This window comes from Chiloscyllium plagiosum, unplaced genomic scaffold, assembly GCF_037043375.1.
Source record: "Chiloscyllium plagiosum isolate Xiang-an unplaced genomic scaffold, Cpla_swu_hap1 HiC_scaffold_20, whole genome shotgun sequence".
Classification (NCBI taxonomy): Eukaryota; Metazoa; Chordata; class Chondrichthyes; order Orectolobiformes; family Hemiscylliidae; genus Chiloscyllium; species Chiloscyllium plagiosum.
In genome coordinates, this window is record NW_028270158.1 from 8,571,995 (window position 1) to 8,591,004 (window position 19,010).

At 44.8% G+C, this 19,010-nt stretch overlaps 1 protein-coding gene across 3 annotated transcripts in view; it reads right to left on the reverse strand.

Annotated features, from left to right (window-relative positions):
- The window catches only part of wdr90 (WD repeat domain 90), an 84,332-nt gene that overhangs the window by 60,071 nt on the left and 5,251 nt on the right, over positions 1-19,010 (reverse strand). The window contains exons 2-9 of one of the 3 annotated variants that reach the window (XM_087997636.1): positions 13,875-14,001; positions 12,016-12,119; positions 10,937-11,113; positions 9,417-9,555; positions 6,524-6,694; positions 4,359-4,482; positions 2,247-2,317; positions 996-1,105 (exon numbers count right to left, since the gene is read on the reverse strand). In XM_087997636.1, coding sequence (XP_087853762.1) covers positions 996-1,105; positions 2,247-2,317; positions 4,359-4,482; positions 6,524-6,694; positions 9,417-9,555; positions 10,937-11,113; positions 12,016-12,119; positions 13,875-13,893 — 915 coding nt within the window. In that variant the 5' untranslated portion in view covers positions 13,894-14,001. Of the gene's footprint in view, positions 1-995; positions 1,106-2,246; positions 2,318-4,358; positions 4,483-6,523; positions 6,695-9,416; positions 9,556-10,936; positions 11,114-12,015; positions 12,120-13,874; positions 14,264-19,010 lie in introns of those variants that run through there. The other 2 variants (XM_087997635.1, XM_043712081.2) reach the window with 2 other exon arrangements.

Here is a 19,010-nt window from a genome sequence, read left to right on the forward strand (position 1 = left end):
AGCATGGAAACAGACCATTCGGTCCAACCCGTCCATGCTGACCATATATCCCAACCCAATCTAGTCCCATCTGTCAGCACCCGGACCATATCTCTCCAAACTCTTCTTATTCATGCACCTATTCTAGAACTCGAGCGCTTCTTTACTAGCGTAGCAGACTGAGACCTTTGTTGTCAGAGATGATTAATGTGACATTTTGTCACTTCCTCGTTAATATAGTGGTTAGTATCCCCGCCTGTCACACGGGAGACCGGGGTTCAATTCCCCAACGAGATGGTTTTGGGTGGCACGGTGGCACAGTGGTTAGCACTGCTGCCTCACAGCACCAGAGACCTGGATTCAATTCCCACCTTTGGCGACTGTCTGTGTGGAGTTTGCACATTCTCCCCGTGTCTGCGTGGGTTTCCTCCGGGTGCTCTGGTTTCCTCCCACAGTCCAAAAGATGTGCAGGTTAGGTGAATTGGCCATGCTAAATTGCCCGTAGTGTTCGTTGTAGGGGAATGAGTCTGGGTGGTTTGCTCTTCGGCGAGTCAGTGTAGATTTGTTAGGCTGAAGGGCCTGTTTTCACACTGTAAGTAATCTAATCTAATCTTTACTGAAATGATAAGTCCAGTTTGATCTCTGAGAAAGACATAAAAGATTGTATGGCACTTTGCAAAAACAAAGTTCACCTCCCCACCCCTCTTCCAGTTTGTCTTGCAGATACTTCCCTCAATACCACTTATATCATCACTGATTGACCTTGCTCTGCCAACACTGCCTGTCATATAGCTCTACATGCAACTATTACTTAATTTTAAAAGGTTGCCCTGGAGTTGAGTGCTTCAAGATCTCCTGACATGTTGAAATGTATTGTTAACTGTGTTGTTGCTTTTGCATGTAAAAATAGGATCCACTAAAATCTGCAGACATTTTGAGAAGGAACTAAGGCACTCCATAAATTTGAGTACTTAAACTTGGAGTAAGCAGTGTGCCAACTTTTCTCAGGTACTCACAGTCTCTGGGCTGGTAATTTGTTGGATGAGAGAAACTCTGTCTTGTACTGCCTTACTGACACTCACAGTGGGTGGATTTGCTCTAACCGGAGTGCAATGTGTTGGATGACCTAGATACAGAAAGATTAAAAAGAAAATACATTATTGGTACTTTTGAGGAACAACTTGTTAAATATTTTAGACTAGGCCAAAGATAGCAATGGATTTATTCTATGTGCAGAGTTGGGTTGGTGTACATGAGAGAGATCAGAGGCATCAAAATAAAATGTTAAGTTTTTTAAGGATTATTGAAGCCTACAATTACACTTAAACTACCAATAAACAATTACATTAAATGAAACTACATTAAATAATTAAAAAGTTACATTTCAGAAGTCCAATTGCAGACAGCATTAATGAATGTCTAATAATCCTTGACAGCCTCCTGCAGGATTTGGCCTTCGCACTGCCAAGTTACACACATATTGAGATGTCAAAGAAGCATTTTTGAAATTACAATGAGAATGAAAATAATACAACTCATCACATCATTGTCAGTGATCACTCTTTAACGAGTATGATTGCCCACCTTGGAAATTCAATGTCAGTGGTCATGGATTCTGAGAGTCCTTATGTGGCTGATGAGCCCAATCCTACAGCTGCACTTCTGCCCACACATTTAAAAGGTGTTTCTGGGAGATGGAAGTGGTCCTTGGCCTTGAAGTTACTGGCATTCTTTACTCCGGTTCCTTTTCTGTACTTCCTCTTGCCAATGGGTCTTCTCAAATAACTGTGTCCCTTCATACAGGTGTTTCCTTCAACTCAGTTTCTTGTGAATGAGGGTCTCCCATGCATTGACACCTGTGTTGTATTTCTTGAGGAAAGCCTTTAAGGAGTCTTTGAAATGTTTTCTTTAACCTCCTCTCAGTTGAGTGCCTTCCCTGACCTGGACGAAGATGATTTGTTTTGCTACTCAGCACTCGGGCATCATAAGCACGTGACTGAAACAGCAGAGATGTTTTGGATGATCATGGCCTTCAAGGATGTCACTCTGCCTGTCCTCCCAGCTGATGCAGAGAATCCATCTTAAAACAACATTGATGGTACTACTCAAGAGCCTTGAGACAGCTCTACATGTACTATGAGTTTTGGAGCCCTATAGAAGATGTGGAAGGATGACTGCTATATACACAAGGATCTTGTGATAACATATAATGAACACTGTTCAAGACCTTCACCATTTTTTCATTTCAAGCTAACTGCGTCTCTAACCTTTTTTACGTGGGCTGGACTTTCCCTTTTGAATGGAGTCGAATGGCATCTTAGTTCCATCTGATGGGAACCTGGAGATAAACATACAAACCAGATACAATCAATCAAGGTGGAGCAACGCAGTTTGATATGAAACCAAATAAGATGTAGTCAAATCTATTTTGCATTGATGCATTTAAAGAAAAGCATGACAGGGAGAAACACATTACAAGGCTATGTTGACGGGGTTAGATGAAGTAGAACATGAGAAGGCTCATATGGGAGGTAAAACCCAATGGGATCCAAAACCTCAAAATAGATTCAGGCTAGTTCAATTTAGTTTCAGTTTGCTAAAAATTTTAAATTCCATCTGACAGAAATTCACCCATTTTGGGAGTTAAAAATAGCCCTATTATTTCTCTAGAGGTATTATCTTTTCCAATTTTCATTTGACCGGGTCTCATTTCTCTGGTCAGTTACACAAAATATAACTCTATTTAAAAAACAAAGATGATTTATAGCAGCATCTTGACAAACAATTATCGCCCAAAAAAACATCTAATTGCTTTTGGGGCATTGCTGTGCCTAAGCAGCTGCATTTGCTTACAAAGCAACAAAAGAGTGCACTTGGAAAGCAATTAATTAGATGACAAACACTTTGGGGAAATTCTGAGTTTGTGAAATTTGTTTCTTTGTAACCAAATCCATTTCTTTCCTGAACAGCTATTTACAACTGAACAAGACTGTTTGGATACAAAGATTCTACTCTAAGTCTAGATCCTTTCTATTGCAAAGTCTGTTGATTTCCATCTCCAAAACATTCATATCTCCATCTGCCAAGTGCTCAATCTCTTATCCTTCGCTTTGGCACCTCCAGCCTTCAATATTCTTCTGGTCAACTATATTCATCTGGTCAGTCCAGCATGCTTTGTTAACGTCAGCTCATCCAAAATTCTGTTATGAACACTAAGTCACACTTGCCCATTTGTCCAAAAGTTACACTGTGGATCAATTTAAGATAATCAGTTGAGCCCATTTATTCTTGTTAGAAGTGACATATGCATGCATACACTTGTTTGATGTTAACAAGAGGAATATGCTTTTTTGAATTTTCCAAGAGCTAGGGATGCCCTACTGCCATTTCCATGGCAACACTTCAGTCAGAGTCAATTTTTCAATTGATCAGCATGCTTTGCTTGCCATATGTATTGTGTACATTGCTTGAAATGTTGCACTCTTGCATTTACCCTGATGACTGCAAAACAAAAAGCTTTAGTAACATGCATTTTCAACAATATTCAAGTTTGATATTCCCAGGTGACAGTCTGAAATCACTTCCTTCATCTTTTCCTTTTCTATACCTCCATAATTTCCTCAGTCTTATAAACTCTACTCGATTTATTTCTCTTCGACTCTTACCTCATACTATCCGTCATCTCGTGTACGACTGATGGCTACACTTTCAGCCATCAATGTTCCAAGCTCTGAAATTCCCTTCATAACTTCCTCTCCATGTTAAAATCACTTCTTTGATCAAGCTTTAGGTCACCCTTCATAATGACTCCTCCTTTATCTCAGCATCCATTTTTTTTGTCTGACAGTGTGTGTTGATGTGATGGGGATACAATCAAAGTGTGTGGAATTTCAGGGCTATAACCTAAGTAAAGGATCTGTAAAGTGCTGAGGCAATGCTCCAAAGACTCCGTCTGTAGTAGGAACATTAAACCATTCACCATTAAACTCCCCCTTTCTTCACCTCCACAGATAGTCAAAAAAAGATTGCCTGGCACTATTCAAAGGAGTGTTACAGGGCAAGGGCAATCTAGTGTTTTTACCAAAATTATTCCTCAAGAAATACAATCAAAATAGCAGTGTCTAGTCAGTCATGAACAGGAACTGGCTGTAAACAAATTGGTGATGAACTTGCCTAGATGCAAGTGACTGTATTTCAGATACACTTAATTGAAGCTCAGCAAGCAAACTTACATCCAGAACCTCAACCTGAGTCACAAATCTTCTCCAAACTCGCCATTTTAAGCTGTCCCAAAGATCTCAATGTATTAAGCTAATTAAATTCTTTTAAATATGACATCACTAATAGAGTATTCACTCTTAAAGCACAACGAAGCTTACCTGATATAATCATAAATATCATGCCAAGTTTCTCCTTTGGGCACCAGGAAAGCCATTTCTCGAGGCATTGGGGAGACGTCATGCAGCACCAGTCCGGCCCGTTTAGCCTTAAAGGCCGTCACACCTAAAAGTTGTAGGTAAGGAATAATTCATTGAGATGGCACAATTACATTATTCAACTTTACTTTAGCAGAAAGCATATATATCCATCTGCTTATTTCAGAAATTGTAAAACAAAAAGCCAGACCTATTGATTTCACCACAATGTCCTGGTTAGTTTTCAGTTAGTTTTCCTCTATTATAAAGTCAGAATTGTTGAATCATCAATGTTCAATACAACATTGTGGGCGGCACGGTGGCACAGTGGTTAGCACTGCTGCCTCACAGCACCAGAGACCCGGGTTCAATTCCCGCCTCAGGCGACTGACTGTGTGGAGTTTGCACATTCTCCCCGTGTCTGCGTGGGTTTCCTCCGGGTGCTCCGGTTTCCTCCCACAGTCCAAAAATGTGCAGGTTAGGTGAATTGACCATGCTAAATGGCCGGTAGTGTTAGGTGAAGGGGTAAACATGTTAAAAATATCAAAGGAACATTCAATCCTTTTACTCTCAGCAATAACCTTATAGACGTCAAAACATCAGTGAATAAATTTTGACATTCTCTCATTTCTATTTTATTTAGTTAATGTCTCTTCCTGAGACCTTAAGCTGTTAACTCAGCTCACTTCTTAGGTAACATATTCTTCTTAACCTCGCCTTCAAGAACCTTGGAGGATATCTTATTCTTTGATACTTGCATAGCCTTCTGTTTCTGACATTCTTATAAACAACTCAGGATTTTTCACTAGCCTAGACTGCTTGGCCTGCTAATTACTGAGCCTCAGCTGTAGACGGCCTCTTCTTTCAAAATAAACCAGCTTCTGTTTGAATTAACTTACTCTGGGACCCTTTCAACTTTTTTCTAAAGCTCGAGTCAGCAAACACCTGAGTGATTATCTCCTTAGGTGGATAGCTGTTCATTTAGTTGAAGTCACATGATTGCTTGGAATTGATTTTTTTTTGTATAGCCACTGTTCAAAAATGACTTCCCAATCTTGTTAAAAGCAACTCTTCACAAAAATGAAAAGCAAAACCCACCTTTTTCTCCACTTTTGAATCCAAGTTTTCAAAGCTATCATCAACTTTGTCACATTAAGAAGCTCATGCCCATTCACAGCAAGACCTGGACAACTTTCAGGCTTGAGTTGATTAAGTGGCAAATATCACGTCACACAAGTGCCAGGAAATGCCCATTTCCAACAAATGATAGATGAGTTGGATTCAGAAATGCAAAATGATAAAATTTGCAAACCAGAAGAAACAATGTAATTGCAGAATTAGGGTCCGAGATTACAGAATTAATTGAATAGAATGAGTGAGAAGAAATATTGGAGACAAAATTTATTTCAAAAGAGAGTAAGATATTCCAAATACACTTATTCCTTGAAAGGGGTCAGCTAGCTCAGTTGGCTGGTTTACAATACAGAGTGACACCAGCAGCATGGGTTTAATTCTCACACCGGCTGAGGTAACCATGAAGGACTCTCCTTCGCAACCTCTCACCTCACCTGATGCATGGTCACCCTCAGGTTAAACCACCACCAATCAACTCTAATGACAGTGCAGGCCTATTGTTACTTGAATAGAAAAGTGTGAAGCCGAAAGGTATGATGACCCCAAAAAAGGGTTGATTTTGCTTAGCCCACTACAATGTTGAACCTAACTAAATCAGTAAAACAGAAAACAGGAGGGTGAAACCCAGCTGCATAGTGTGCTGGATAGAATACATCTCAAGTGCCATGTCCAGGTCCAATTGCTGAGTCTTAAGGAACACATACAGGCAAAGAAAACTTCAAACGAAAGCTAAGTGGGCTACCCTCGAAGCATAGGAAATTGAGGATCATTTTGGATGGATTAACAAAAATGAGTCAGATTGTATTCCACATCAGTAATTATCATGATTTTCTGATTATTGTAATTTTTTTCCCTTCATCCAAACTTTCAAACCTGCACAAACACAGACCATTTCTACTTGCATATTGTGCAGTTAGGTCAACGCATTCCACAAATGTCTGATTACACCAAGATCCATGACAACCTCACAGCCCAACAGGAATATTATCACTTACTTGGCTCAAATACCAGGTCGCTGGTGAAGATATTTTTGACAAACATGTTGGAACAGAGCTTAATGCTTTTTAGGTGGCTGTAGTGTCGGTTCAAATAAAATGACAGAAGATACTGAAGGTCCATCATTAGGCATGTCCACTTCACACCAGGAGGTGCAAGGCCCACAAGGTCTGTATAAAGGAAAAGATGACATGCATTCTCTGAAGCAATTAGATGCAAACACCTACTTGATAAAATTTGTACCTAGTCATAACGGGAAAACCTATTTCTCCGTAAAATAATTTAAATTTACAAGCATCAATAGAATAATAAATAAGGATAAAAAAAGGTTCCAAAAAGACAGTTGGTAAAAAGGGACATTTATAAACCAACAACACAAACTATTTGTTTAAAAACATAGCACTGCTTGCTTAAAGTAGATAAATTTAAACACAGACTCCATTAAACCAAATTGAGGCTACCCAAACCAAATGCAATTTTTAAAAGATGTGGAGTACACTGGAAAAGCTTTTGTCTATCCCTGTGTGTCTGAAGGCATGAACAGTTTCTTAGGAAATTGACTCCTCAACTAAGTTTACCTTCAGTTCAGGATGCTTCATAGAACATTTGTACGTGCAAGAGTAGCACTCTGAAGAAGGCTGGTAAAACCAAAACAAAAAACCCAAAGAACCGCAGATGTTGGAAATCAGAAATAAAATCAGAAATTGCTGGAAAAACTCAGCAGATCTGGTAGCATCTATGAAGAGAAAGCAGAGTTAATCAGTGATACTTATTCAGAACTGATTGCAGCAAGGAAAAGGTTAGCATATATGCCAGAGAAAGAGTGGGGTGGGGAATGGGAATGCGTTAACAACAGGTGAAGATGGCGCCCAGTCTGAAAAAAAAAACAGCTGGGCAGAAAAAGGAATGGATATTCCTTCTGATTTCTGATGCTGAATGTCTGTACTTTATCCCTCTGCAGCCCCACTTCAATGTATTTCAGGTATGACATGACAATGAACTTTTCTTCTGCCTCCATGCCCATTTGAGCAAAAGTGCTATCGCCATCCCACAGATCCCTTCACTTGTCTCCTCCAACACTCTCCCTCTCCTTGGATACCTCTATCTGGCCATTTATCTGCAGTCTACCTGTTCATTGAGGTGACAGTGGTTACCTCAATTTCTTTGCCTCCACCTTACATATTCGAGCCTATCTCCCTCTGAACTGACTGCGCTCCGTGCTCTGAGAGCCAACCTGACTTTGTTATCAAGCCTGCCGACAAGGGTGTTGCTGCTGTCACCTGCCGGACTGATCTCTAATTGCAGAGGCTGGTTGACAGCTCCCAGGTAACTCATTCCATCTCCCCTGATCATGACCCCATCATGGGGCATCAGGTCATTATGTCCAAAAGAGTCACGAATCTCATTTCATCCAGTGATCTCTCCCCCACAGCCTTCAGGTTCATAGTTCCCCCAACCATGCAAAGCCCACTTCTACAGCTTTCACAAAATCCACAAGCATGACTGCCCAGACAGACCCATTGTTTCTGCCTGCTGCTGCCCCACAGAACTCATCGCATCCTACCTTGACTCAATTCTTTCTCCTCTCGCCAAGTCTCTTCTCACTTACTTCCATGATTCGTTTTTTGTGTCAGAGGGGGCTCCATCCACATTTCCCTGGAAAAAAAGGCCTGAACCATCCCCATCCACCACCACCACCACCTCTGCCTGACCAAGCTCGCTCTCACTTTGAACAACTTCACTTTTAACTCCTCCCAATTTCTTCATGTCAAATAGTTGCCATGGGTACCTGCATTGCTCCCAGCTATGTTTGCCTCTTTTGGGCGGGGGGGGGGGGGGGGGTGTGCTGCTGCTGTACATGGAACATTCCTGCTTCCACCCAAATCTCCTTCTCTGGTGTATCAATGACATAATCTCTCGTCTGGAATTGGAAAAGTTTAATTTCGCTTCCAATTTCCATCCTACTCTCATCTTTACCTGGTCCATTTCTGACTCCTCCCTTCCCTGACATTGGTTTCCATTTCTGGGGATAGGCTAGCCACCAATATCCACTACAAACACAAAGAATTCCACAGTTACCTTGACTATACATCCACACATTCTGCTTTCTATTTTATTCTCCCAGTTCCTCCATTTTAAGCTTGTTCATCATTCGATCAGTTCTGGTTAACTTGAATGTGATCTCATCTCCACTTTCCTATCACTCCTCCAAAAACATTTGATGCCTTTTTGTCTCAAAAATCTGTCAAACTCAGCCTGGAATAAATTCAAGGACCCAATCTCAAATAAATCCAATGACTTTCTGTTTTCTGGGAAAGAGAATTGCAGAGACCTTCAAAGAAAAACACCTCCTCTCAGTTTTCCTGAGAATTTTGTGGGTAGCTTGAAAAAGACCAATATAAAACTGACTCCAATCTTTATTTGAAAACTCTCACCATAAGCACCAGTTTTCATTTAACATTCTTAAATCATGGCATTTCTCAAATTTTAAAATAACCAGAGTCCTATAAAGATAACAAAAAGCAACAACAAAAAAATTCCCACAAAATAAAAATCAGCACACGTCCTCATAAGCACATCAGTATTGATTAATTGAATATAATACTTGTGAATAAAGATTTATTTTGTACATTTCCCCTTCTTCCTGTTGTACTAGCACTTTTTTTTCTTGAGAATCATTAAATCTCAGACACAACTTTTTTCTGTACCTTGATGCCCAGTTATCATAATAAAATGTGAGAACAATATACAAGTAGCTATACAATATTTTGGCAATTTGTTTAAAGGGAACCATAGAAAAACTGATGCTGATTTTCACAAAGATGAGCAACTGAGGAGCTTCTACAACTAAGGAAAGAACGGTAAACAAAGTAAACACTGTTCCCAAAGTACCTTGCTTTGCAGTCTTTGCAGTAGTATTATACACAGAGCCTTCCACTGCACCACAAACAAAGGGGAACTGGAGCCATGTGGCTGTAGATTTGAACTCTTTGAAGAGGTTGGAGAACGAAATCCGTATAACTTGACTCCCCTGGAGAGAAATAGAGTTAACAATTCACAGAGGCACTGCAAAGAACGACTTGCCTATCAAAAGATAGCAAAACCCAATCAACCATTCCAAACCGTTAGACAGAATTTCACTTCCAGAACTGTATTTATGATCACAAAACAAATTCTTCTCTATACTCTCATATCTTTGTTTGGGTATCACAGCAATGCAGTGCGAAATGGCACATGCAAAAAAAAGACAAGATAAATGAGAAACAGCAAAGATGATTTTTTTTTAAAAATGCCCACGTATTTACAAGCCTACTCTTTCTAATGCGAGGAGAAAGTGAGGACTGCAGATGCTGGAGATCAGAGCTGAAAATATGTTGCTGGAAAAGCGCAGCAGGTCTGGCAGCATCCAAGGAACAGGAGAATCGACGTTTCGGGCATAAGCCCTTCTTCAGGAGCCCTGAAGAAGGGCTTATGCCCGAAACGTCGATTCTCCTGTTCCTTGGATGCTGCCTGACTTGCTGCGCTTTTCCAGCAACACATTTTCAGCTCTGCTCTTTCTAATGCATTTGAATAACCTGAAAGGAAATCGGACGTTAGTTAATTGCTCAACACTTTAAAAAAAAGTACAAGGTTTCTCTTAATCAAAAAAAAGCTTGATTTTTGCTCTATTTACCAAAATATCTAATGTATTTCCTTCATCTCACAATTACACAATCGCTTCAAATGTTCTAGACCATAAGTAACACAACAATTTCTTAATGCCATGGTAGGACATTCAATAAACTACACGCATTCCAAATCAGGGTGTCAGATATAGTTTAGAGGGTGGGAATATTTGCAAATGTTCTAGATCATAACTATGATCACTACTAAGAAACGTGGACAACAAAAATTACAAATACAACTGGTTCAGCAGCAATGATCCTCAGTAAAATCTGGTATATAGGTTCACAGGTGAAGATGTTACCACTGCCAGCCATGAAACAAACCAGTATCATATATGTCAGCACCTTCAGATAATGATTGCCAAGGAGTCAGAGTTGGACATAAAAAATGATAACTTACGGGGAGTGCTGTTTTAAACACATTTAAAGTTGACTGATTTGACTGAAGTATCACATGATTTGAAAATATTTAGATGTTTCAATTAGTAAATGTTGGCATTTGGATTCAATTTACACTGAGTATTAATAAGTAAATGGTTGTACACTGGGTCCAATTATACATTTGTCATTACCCCTAGAAACATAACATTTCTGAAATACGATGCTACAGTTTAATCGTTTGAATGAACTTTCTGAATATTGCAGGTATAACTCGAATGTTAATACACATTTTCAGTAACTGCATTAGATCATTCTAATGTTAAAGAACAGTCATGTCAATAAATGGAGGAAATAATCAGCACATACCTCAGTGACTGCATCAAAGTGAACCACAAAGTATTTGGACACAATTGGTTTGAACAGGAGGTACAGATAGCGACCAACTAGTCCAAGAGATTGGGTGCTAGTTTTTGGTAACTGAATGTAATTACCAGGAGGAATGGGTCCACGGATGCGATATACTGTGCACTTCAGGGTTTTATCCTGGCAAGAGAATCCAGAGCAAAAAGCCATCAATTAATGACACAATAATGATAAACTTCTGAAAATACCGCAATTACAACTGCAATAACTTGTTATCTGAGATAACATTTTCCAATGTTATTTCATTTAACCACATTATTGTGGTTGAAAATCAAATCAAGATGGACTATCATTAGAGATAAAGAATAGAATCCTTTGTGGATTGTTGTCGTTATTCTCAATAACTGAAGTTACTATGCATAAAGGACATTTCAAAAACTGTCAAAAGTCACAACTGAATGTAAAATGCAAACTGAATGTTAAATCCCCACTCTTATTTTAGGTTTCATCAAGGGTCAAGAGGCTGTTTCAGGCATTATATGGAAGTTTTGGGCCTCATCACAACCCAAGGTACGCCAGAAACTTCTCCAAAAGTCTCCAGTTAAGGTCACCTGCAGCACAATTCCCAGTTCTACTAAAGAGGTAGGATGACTCAGTGGTTAGTACTGCTGCCTCTCAGTGTCAGGGATCCTGATTCAATTCCACTTTCAGGTTTGCACATTCTCCCAGTGTTTGCATGCGTTTCCTCTCATAGTCCAAAGATAAGCAGGTTAGATAAAGTGGCCATATGAAATGGGTAGTGGAGTGGATTTGGATGGAATACTCTTCAGAGGGAACTTGATAGACCAAATGGCCTACTTCTATACCGTCGGGATTCTGAGTGTGAGAAACAACTGAGACAAAGATCGACCTGAATGCAACTCCCACTTTGGCTTTTCCATGCCCAGTACCTGCTTTCCACTTTTCAAATCAGGCAAAACCTCAACATGTCAGTTCACACATAAAAATATTTAAAAGGAAAAATTACCAGAGAACAATCTGTGGAAGTGGAAAGATGTTTCAAATAGAAAAATAAATAGTACCATAACAGCCGTGACATCCCCTTCTTTTGTTGATTTTTTCCATTCTTCCAATTTGAAGTGCTTGAAGACATTCACATATGGACGCTGCCAAACAGACTCTGAAACTGATTCAAGATTAAAAACTCAACGAGTTTAGGCACAACTCAACAAATAAAACTGAAAGATAACTTTAGATGCCTCAAACCAATACATGTCACTTTCCACTTACAGCAAAAAGGGAGGCCATTGTGATTTATAACATTATATTTTAGCTGATTTTACATGCAAAGCTTTGCATTATGGGCAAGATAATCTGTAAAGTATCAATCGTTTTCCCAAAAGAATAAGGGGAAAGTATTTAGAAATTTTAAAATCAAGAGAATGCCGAAGAACATCGGTGGTCAAATCTCATCAAAGTAGTGGCGGAATTCAAATTTTTTAAAAATGGAAATAAGAGCTATTGTCACTGATAGTGACCATGAAACAACTACCATAAAACCTCTTCTGGTTCAATAGTATCTTTTAGGGAAGGGAATTATGCCACCGTTGTATAGATTGGTCAATGTGTGATGCTATCTTTGAAATCACTAGGCAAGCAACTTGGTTTAAGAGCAGTTCGGATAGCCAACAAACACCAGTCTTTTAAGTGACATTCACATGCTTTGAAAACATAAATGATCTATCAATACCCCAAGAAGCTAATGTAGAGATACAGTTTCTAGTTGATAATTTGAGTGTTTGTAGTGAGTATTCCTATGCGAGCAAGATTGGCGAGATGACCATTCCCTACGGAACTGCACTCCAGAAAGGGAACGATTATTTTCAAGAGGAACACGGAGAAAAAGTTAAATGAGAAAGAAAAAGGAAATGCAGTGCCTGCACAATACATAGTAATCTGAAAGTTTTTTCAATACTTCAAGAAATTTAAATAGATCAGGACAATATTACATTGAGCTCCACACAAAAGCCATCTTAAATTGTAGAAAATTAGAGGCTTTCAAAAAACTAAACTGTGCTTATTATGATCCTAGCTAAAAGCAATACTGGGCAAGATGACACAATAAATCCTGGCTTGGGATAGCATTTTCAGTGAGCATGACCAGATCCTCTGAATGAAAACTGTGATTTTATGCTCTTAGACGAAACTGCTCTCCCTTTTGAATTGATTTAAAAAAAAACAAATCTAATAGCTTTTTGATCTGTTTTAACTCAGTAGGATAAACATTCTATTCATTAACTAATGGTGGTAAAGGTGTAATCGAGATGTAAATGGATGTAAATAATAGGTGCAAAAAGAAGAGAATTGGTCTGTTCTGCTGAGAACAAAGGTAACAAAATGTAAAGGTTCCACAAAGTTCACATTTTAGAATAAGACTAAGAAATCATTAAGCTATTCAAACAATATAGTACAAGCTCATGCATAGACTGTTTCTTACAATTTTGACTTGAAGATACATTGCATTGATTTGAAAAATATTGAAAATTAACATGTCATCAATGACTCTCTACACAGAACATATTTAAGAAGACAGAATATGCTGTATTAAGGAAAAAAATGAAATACAATAAACAGGAAGGGCAAAAATGCTGTTAGCTGTTTACAGCATGGACTATCACAACAAATAATAAGGGAATGCCATGTTAACAAATAGCCCCTTGGAAAAGCCTTCAGCTCCAGGAAACCAGAGAGGAAAAAGTATATTACATTAAATCCAATTGGTACAGATGTATGAAAATATTATCCACACCAAAAAATAAGTTAATGTGCTCCATACAATATGCTATCAATCAAAATGAAATTCTGAAAAAACTATATTAATTACATCACCTGAATATAGGTTCAGCAGCATCACGTAACATAATAATCATTTCTTTCTCACCTATTTTGGGCTTATCCATGCTGATCAAAGCTTCCGTCAAGAATGGCCCTTGTTTCTATGCGCTCAGGAGATTAACGTGGACATCAAGCAAATGAACGCAAGGCAATATTTTGGCAATGTAAATTGTCTGAAAGAAAATTAATTGTTGGCAATCCAAAAGCAAACCTATGTGCCATCTCATAGTTAATCCAATACTTGGCCTTCTGTTCCTTGCACTCTGCTAAGAGAAGTAGATGCCTAATCAGCAGAGTAAAGTTTCAGTGAAAACAGAAAATATTGAAAATACTCAGCTGGTTTGGAAGCATCTGGAGAGTGTAGTCAAACTGACATTTCAGGCAAATACTGATCATCAAAATATGTCTACCTTTTCACACAACCCCAGTGCTCTCATTCTCTCTACAATCCCTTATCAACTCTCACTCTTTGCTCCTCCACCCCATTTCTCTCATAACCCCTCCTCCTCACAATGACACTGCCTCCCTTGCCCTCCGTCACACATTCCATCCCAATGACACATTCTTTCCCTCCCATTGGACCCCTCTCACTCAACCCTTTCCACTGACCTTCACTTGCAACTCTTATACCGCCATACACCACCCTCTGCCCCAACTGAATCACCTTGCTTACATTCACCCTCCTTCCGCACTGACAATCCCTCCATCCTCACCCTCAACCTCGCATCCACCTCACTGAGACATTCTCTCCCTCCCTCCCCACCACTGACATCCCCTCCCCTCACACTGACACCCCCACATTAAAATTGACCCCCCAACCCTCACACAGATGACCCCTACCCTCGCACTGACCAACCCCTTCCCTCACACCGATCCCCCCTCCCCTCAACGCTGACCCCCTCACACTGATCCCCCCCTCCCCTCATGCTGACCCCCTCACACTGACTCCCCCTCACACTGATCCCCCTCACACTGACGCCCCCCCTCACACTGACACCTCCCCTCCCCTCCCACTGATGCCTCCCCCTCCCCTCACACTGACGCCTCCCCTCCCACTCCCCCCCACTGACGCCTCCATTCCCTCCCCCTTCCCTCCCCCTGACCCCCCCTCCCCTCCCCCGAACCCCCTCCCCTCCCCCTGACACCCCTCCCCTACCCGCTCCCCCTGACACCCCTCCCCTCCCCCTGGAACCCACTCCCTTCCCCTCCCCTCCCGCCGGCCCCCCTCCTCTCCCTTCCCCTCCCCCCGACCCCCCTCCCCTCCCTTCCCCTCCCCCCGACCCCCCTCCCCTCCCCCTGACTCCCCTCCCACTGAACACCTCCCCTCCCCGAGCCCCCTCCCCTCTCCCTGACCTCCCTCCCTTCCCCTCCCCCCGACCCCCCTCCCCTCCACTCCCCCTCCCCCCTCCCTTCCCCTCCCCCGACCCCCCTCCCCGAGCAGATCTGTGGTGGTACTGTGGAGGCAAAATATTGAGACCCACCCTACCTCCAGATTGGAGAGGGAAATGTGCAATTGTACAATTGGCAATTCCATTTACCTTGGCATTTGAGAAGGAAAAGATCGTAGGGAAAAAGGGAAGGGGTAAGAGATTACTGTTAGATATTTCTTTTGATGACAGGATTTATCTCGACTTGGTAGGAGTTCCTAGGGGAGTGAGTGCCTGATGAATTCAAGGCTCGTAACCAGATTGCAGCAGGCTTTGAGTCAGCTCTCTTTTGGTGGATAACAATTAATAAAAATGTAGATTGGATAAATTACATTTTCTACAACCAACAGCGATTTATAAATTATACAAGAGATGCGGTTAAAGGAATATCAGAACAGCTTGATGCGACAAGTAGGATGGCAGGGGAAAACAAAATAGCCCTTGATATGATTTTAGCAGAAAAAGGGTGTGTGTGTGTGATGTTAGGAGGAAGCTGTTGCACCTTTATTCCTAATAATACTGCGCCTGATGGTTCAATTACTCGGGCCGTACGGGGATTGACTACTTTAGCAGAGGAACTGGCTGAGAATTCAGGAGTAGACACATCTCTCACGGGATGGCTTGAATCCTGGTTTGGAAAATGGAAGGGGGTGGTGGTTTCTATCCTTACTTCCCTTATAGTAGTAGTCAGGGTATTGGTGGCCATTTGCTGTTGTGTCATACACTGTATACGAGGGCTCACCCAAAGAGTGATTGAAACAGCCTTGATGAAACAGATGCCCCTAAGAGGGAATCAGACAGAGGAACTTTATCGGCTAAATAATGAGGAGATGAGAGAAACCAAGATGGATGAAATCTCTGAAATGATGCTTGCGAATTTTGGGAACGATGTTTAAAGAAAAAAAAAAGAGACAAAAATTAAGATGATAACAAACGGTAAACAAAAGAAAAAGGGGAAATTGTGGGATATAGGTGAATTAATGTTATTTCTGCAATTATAAGTTCTGAGACAGATGATTGTTTCTCGGCTAAGAGCTGAGTTAACAAGAATGGGAACTACATAGAGGAAGTATATAATCCGTTAAAAAAAATGGTATTAGATTAGATTAGATTAGATTTTGTCTCGGACTGCAATTGTTTAGTGAGTGAGCTTTGTTTCTCACACCTCCCCTGATCCCCCTCCCCTCCCCTCCCCTGACTCCCCTCCCCTCCCCCGACTCCCCTCCCTACTCCCCTCCCCTCCACACCCGACACCCCTCCCCCGACTCCCCGACTCCCATCCGCCTCCCCTCCCACTCCCCCCCCACCGACTCCCCTCCCACTCCCCCCCCCAACTCCCCTCCGCCTCCCCCCCGACTCCCCCCCCGCCCACTCCGCCCCCCTCCCCCCCCCGACTCCCCCACTCTCCCCCTCCCATTCCCCCCCGACTCCCCTCACTCGTCTCCCCTCCCCTTGACTCCCCCCTCCCCTCCCACTGACGCCCCCTCCCCCTGACGCCCCTACCCCTCTCCTCCAACTGACGCCCCCCCCTCCCCTCCCACTGACGCCCCACTCCCCTCCCCTCACACTGACCCCCCCCTCCCCCTCCCCTCACATTGACACCCCTCCCCCCCTCCCCTCCCACAGACACCCCCTCTCCCCCTCCCCTCACACTGACCCCCCTCCCCTCACACTGAAGCCCCCTCCCCTCCCCTCACCCTGACCCCCCTCCCCCCACCCCTCACACTGACCCCCCTCCCCCCACCCCTCACACTGACCCCCCCTCCTCCTTCCCCTCACACTGACCCCCCCTCCTCCTTCCCCTCACACTGAAGCCCCCTCCACCTTCCCCTCACACTGACGCCCCCTCCCCACCCCTCACACTGACACCCCCTCCCCTCCCCTCCCACTGACACCCCCTCCCCTCCCCTCCCCTCACACTGACGCCCCCTTCCCTCCCCTCCCCTCACACTGACGCCCCCTCCCCTCCCCTCACACTGACGCCCCCTCCCCTCCCCTCACACTGACGCCCCCTCCCCTACCCTCACCTCACACTGACGCCCCCTCCCCTCCCCTCCCTTCACAATAACGTCCCCTCCCCTCCCCTCCCTTCACACTGACGCCCCCTCCCCTCCCCTCCCTTCACACTGACGCCCCCTCCCCTCCCCTCCCCTCACACTGACGCCTCCTCCCCTCCCCTCACACTGACGCCCCCTCCCCTCCACTCCCCTCACACTGACGCCCCCTCCCCTCCCCTCACACTGACGCCCCCTCCCCTCCCCTCACACTGACGCCCCCTCCCCTCCCCTCCCCTCACAATGACGCCCCCTCCGCTCCCCTCACACTGACGCCCCCTCCCCTCCCCTCCCCTCACACTGACGCCCCCTCCCCACCCCTCCCCTCACACTGACGCCCCCTCCCCTCCCCTGCAACTGACGGCCCCTCCCCTCCCCTCACACTGACGCCCCCTCCCCTCCCCTCCCCTCACACTGACGCCCCCTCCCCTCCCCTCACATCACACTGACGCCCCCTCCCCTCCCCTCACATCACACTGACGCCCCCTCCCCTCCCCTCACATCACACTGACGCCCCCTCCCCTCCCCTCACATCACACTGACGCCCCCTCCCTTCCCCTCACATCACACTGACGCCCCCTCCCCTCCCCTCACATCACACTGACGCCCCCTCCCCTCCCCTCACATCACACTGACGCCTCCTCCCCTCCCCTCACATCACACTGACGCCCCCTCCCCTCCCCTCATACTGACGCCCCCTCCCCTCACACTGACGCCCCCTCCCCTCCCCTCACACTGATGCCCCGCCCCCTCCCCTCCCCTCACACTGATGCCCCGCCCCCTCCCCTCCCCTCACACTGACGCCCCCTTCCCTCCCCTCCCCTCACACTGACGCCTCCTCCCCTCCCCTCACACTGACGCCCCCTCCCCTGCCCTCCCCTCCCCTCACACTGACGCCCCCTCCCCTCCCCTCACACTGACGCCCCCTCCCCTCACACTGACGCCCCCTCCCCTCCCCCTGACGCCCCCTCACCTCCCCTCCCCTCACACTGACGCCCCCTCCCCTCCCCTCACACTGACGCCCCCTCCCCACCCCTCCCCTCCCCTCACACTGACGCCCCATCCCCGCACCTTACACGGACCCCCCCCTCCCCTCCCCTCACACTGACGCCCCCTCCCCTCCCCTCACACTGACGCCCCCTCCCCTCCCCTCCCCTCACACTGACGCCCCCTCCCCTCCACTCACACTGACGCCCCCTCCCCTCCCCTCCCCTCACAATGACGCCCCCTCCCCTCCCCTCACACGGACCCCCCCCTCCCCTCCCCTCACACTGACGCCCCCTCCCCTCCCCTCCCCTCACACTGACGCCCCCTCCCCTCCCCTCACACTGACGCCCCCTCCCCTCCCCTCCCCTCACACTGACGCCCACTCCCCTCCCCTCACACTGACGCCCACTCCCCTCCCCTCACACTGACGCCCACTCCCCTCCCCTCACACTGACGCCCACTCCCCTCCCCTCACACTGACGCCCACTCCCCTCCCCTCCCCTCACACGGACGCCCCCTCCCCTCACACTGACGCCCCCTCCCCTCCCCTCACACTGACGCCTTCTCCCCTCCCACTGACGCCCCCTCCCCTCCCCTTCCCTCACACTGACGCCCCCTCCCCTCCCCTCACACTGACGCCTCCTCCCCTCCCCTCCCCTCACACTGACGCCCCCTCCCCTCACACTGACGCCCCCTCCCCTCCCCTCACACTGA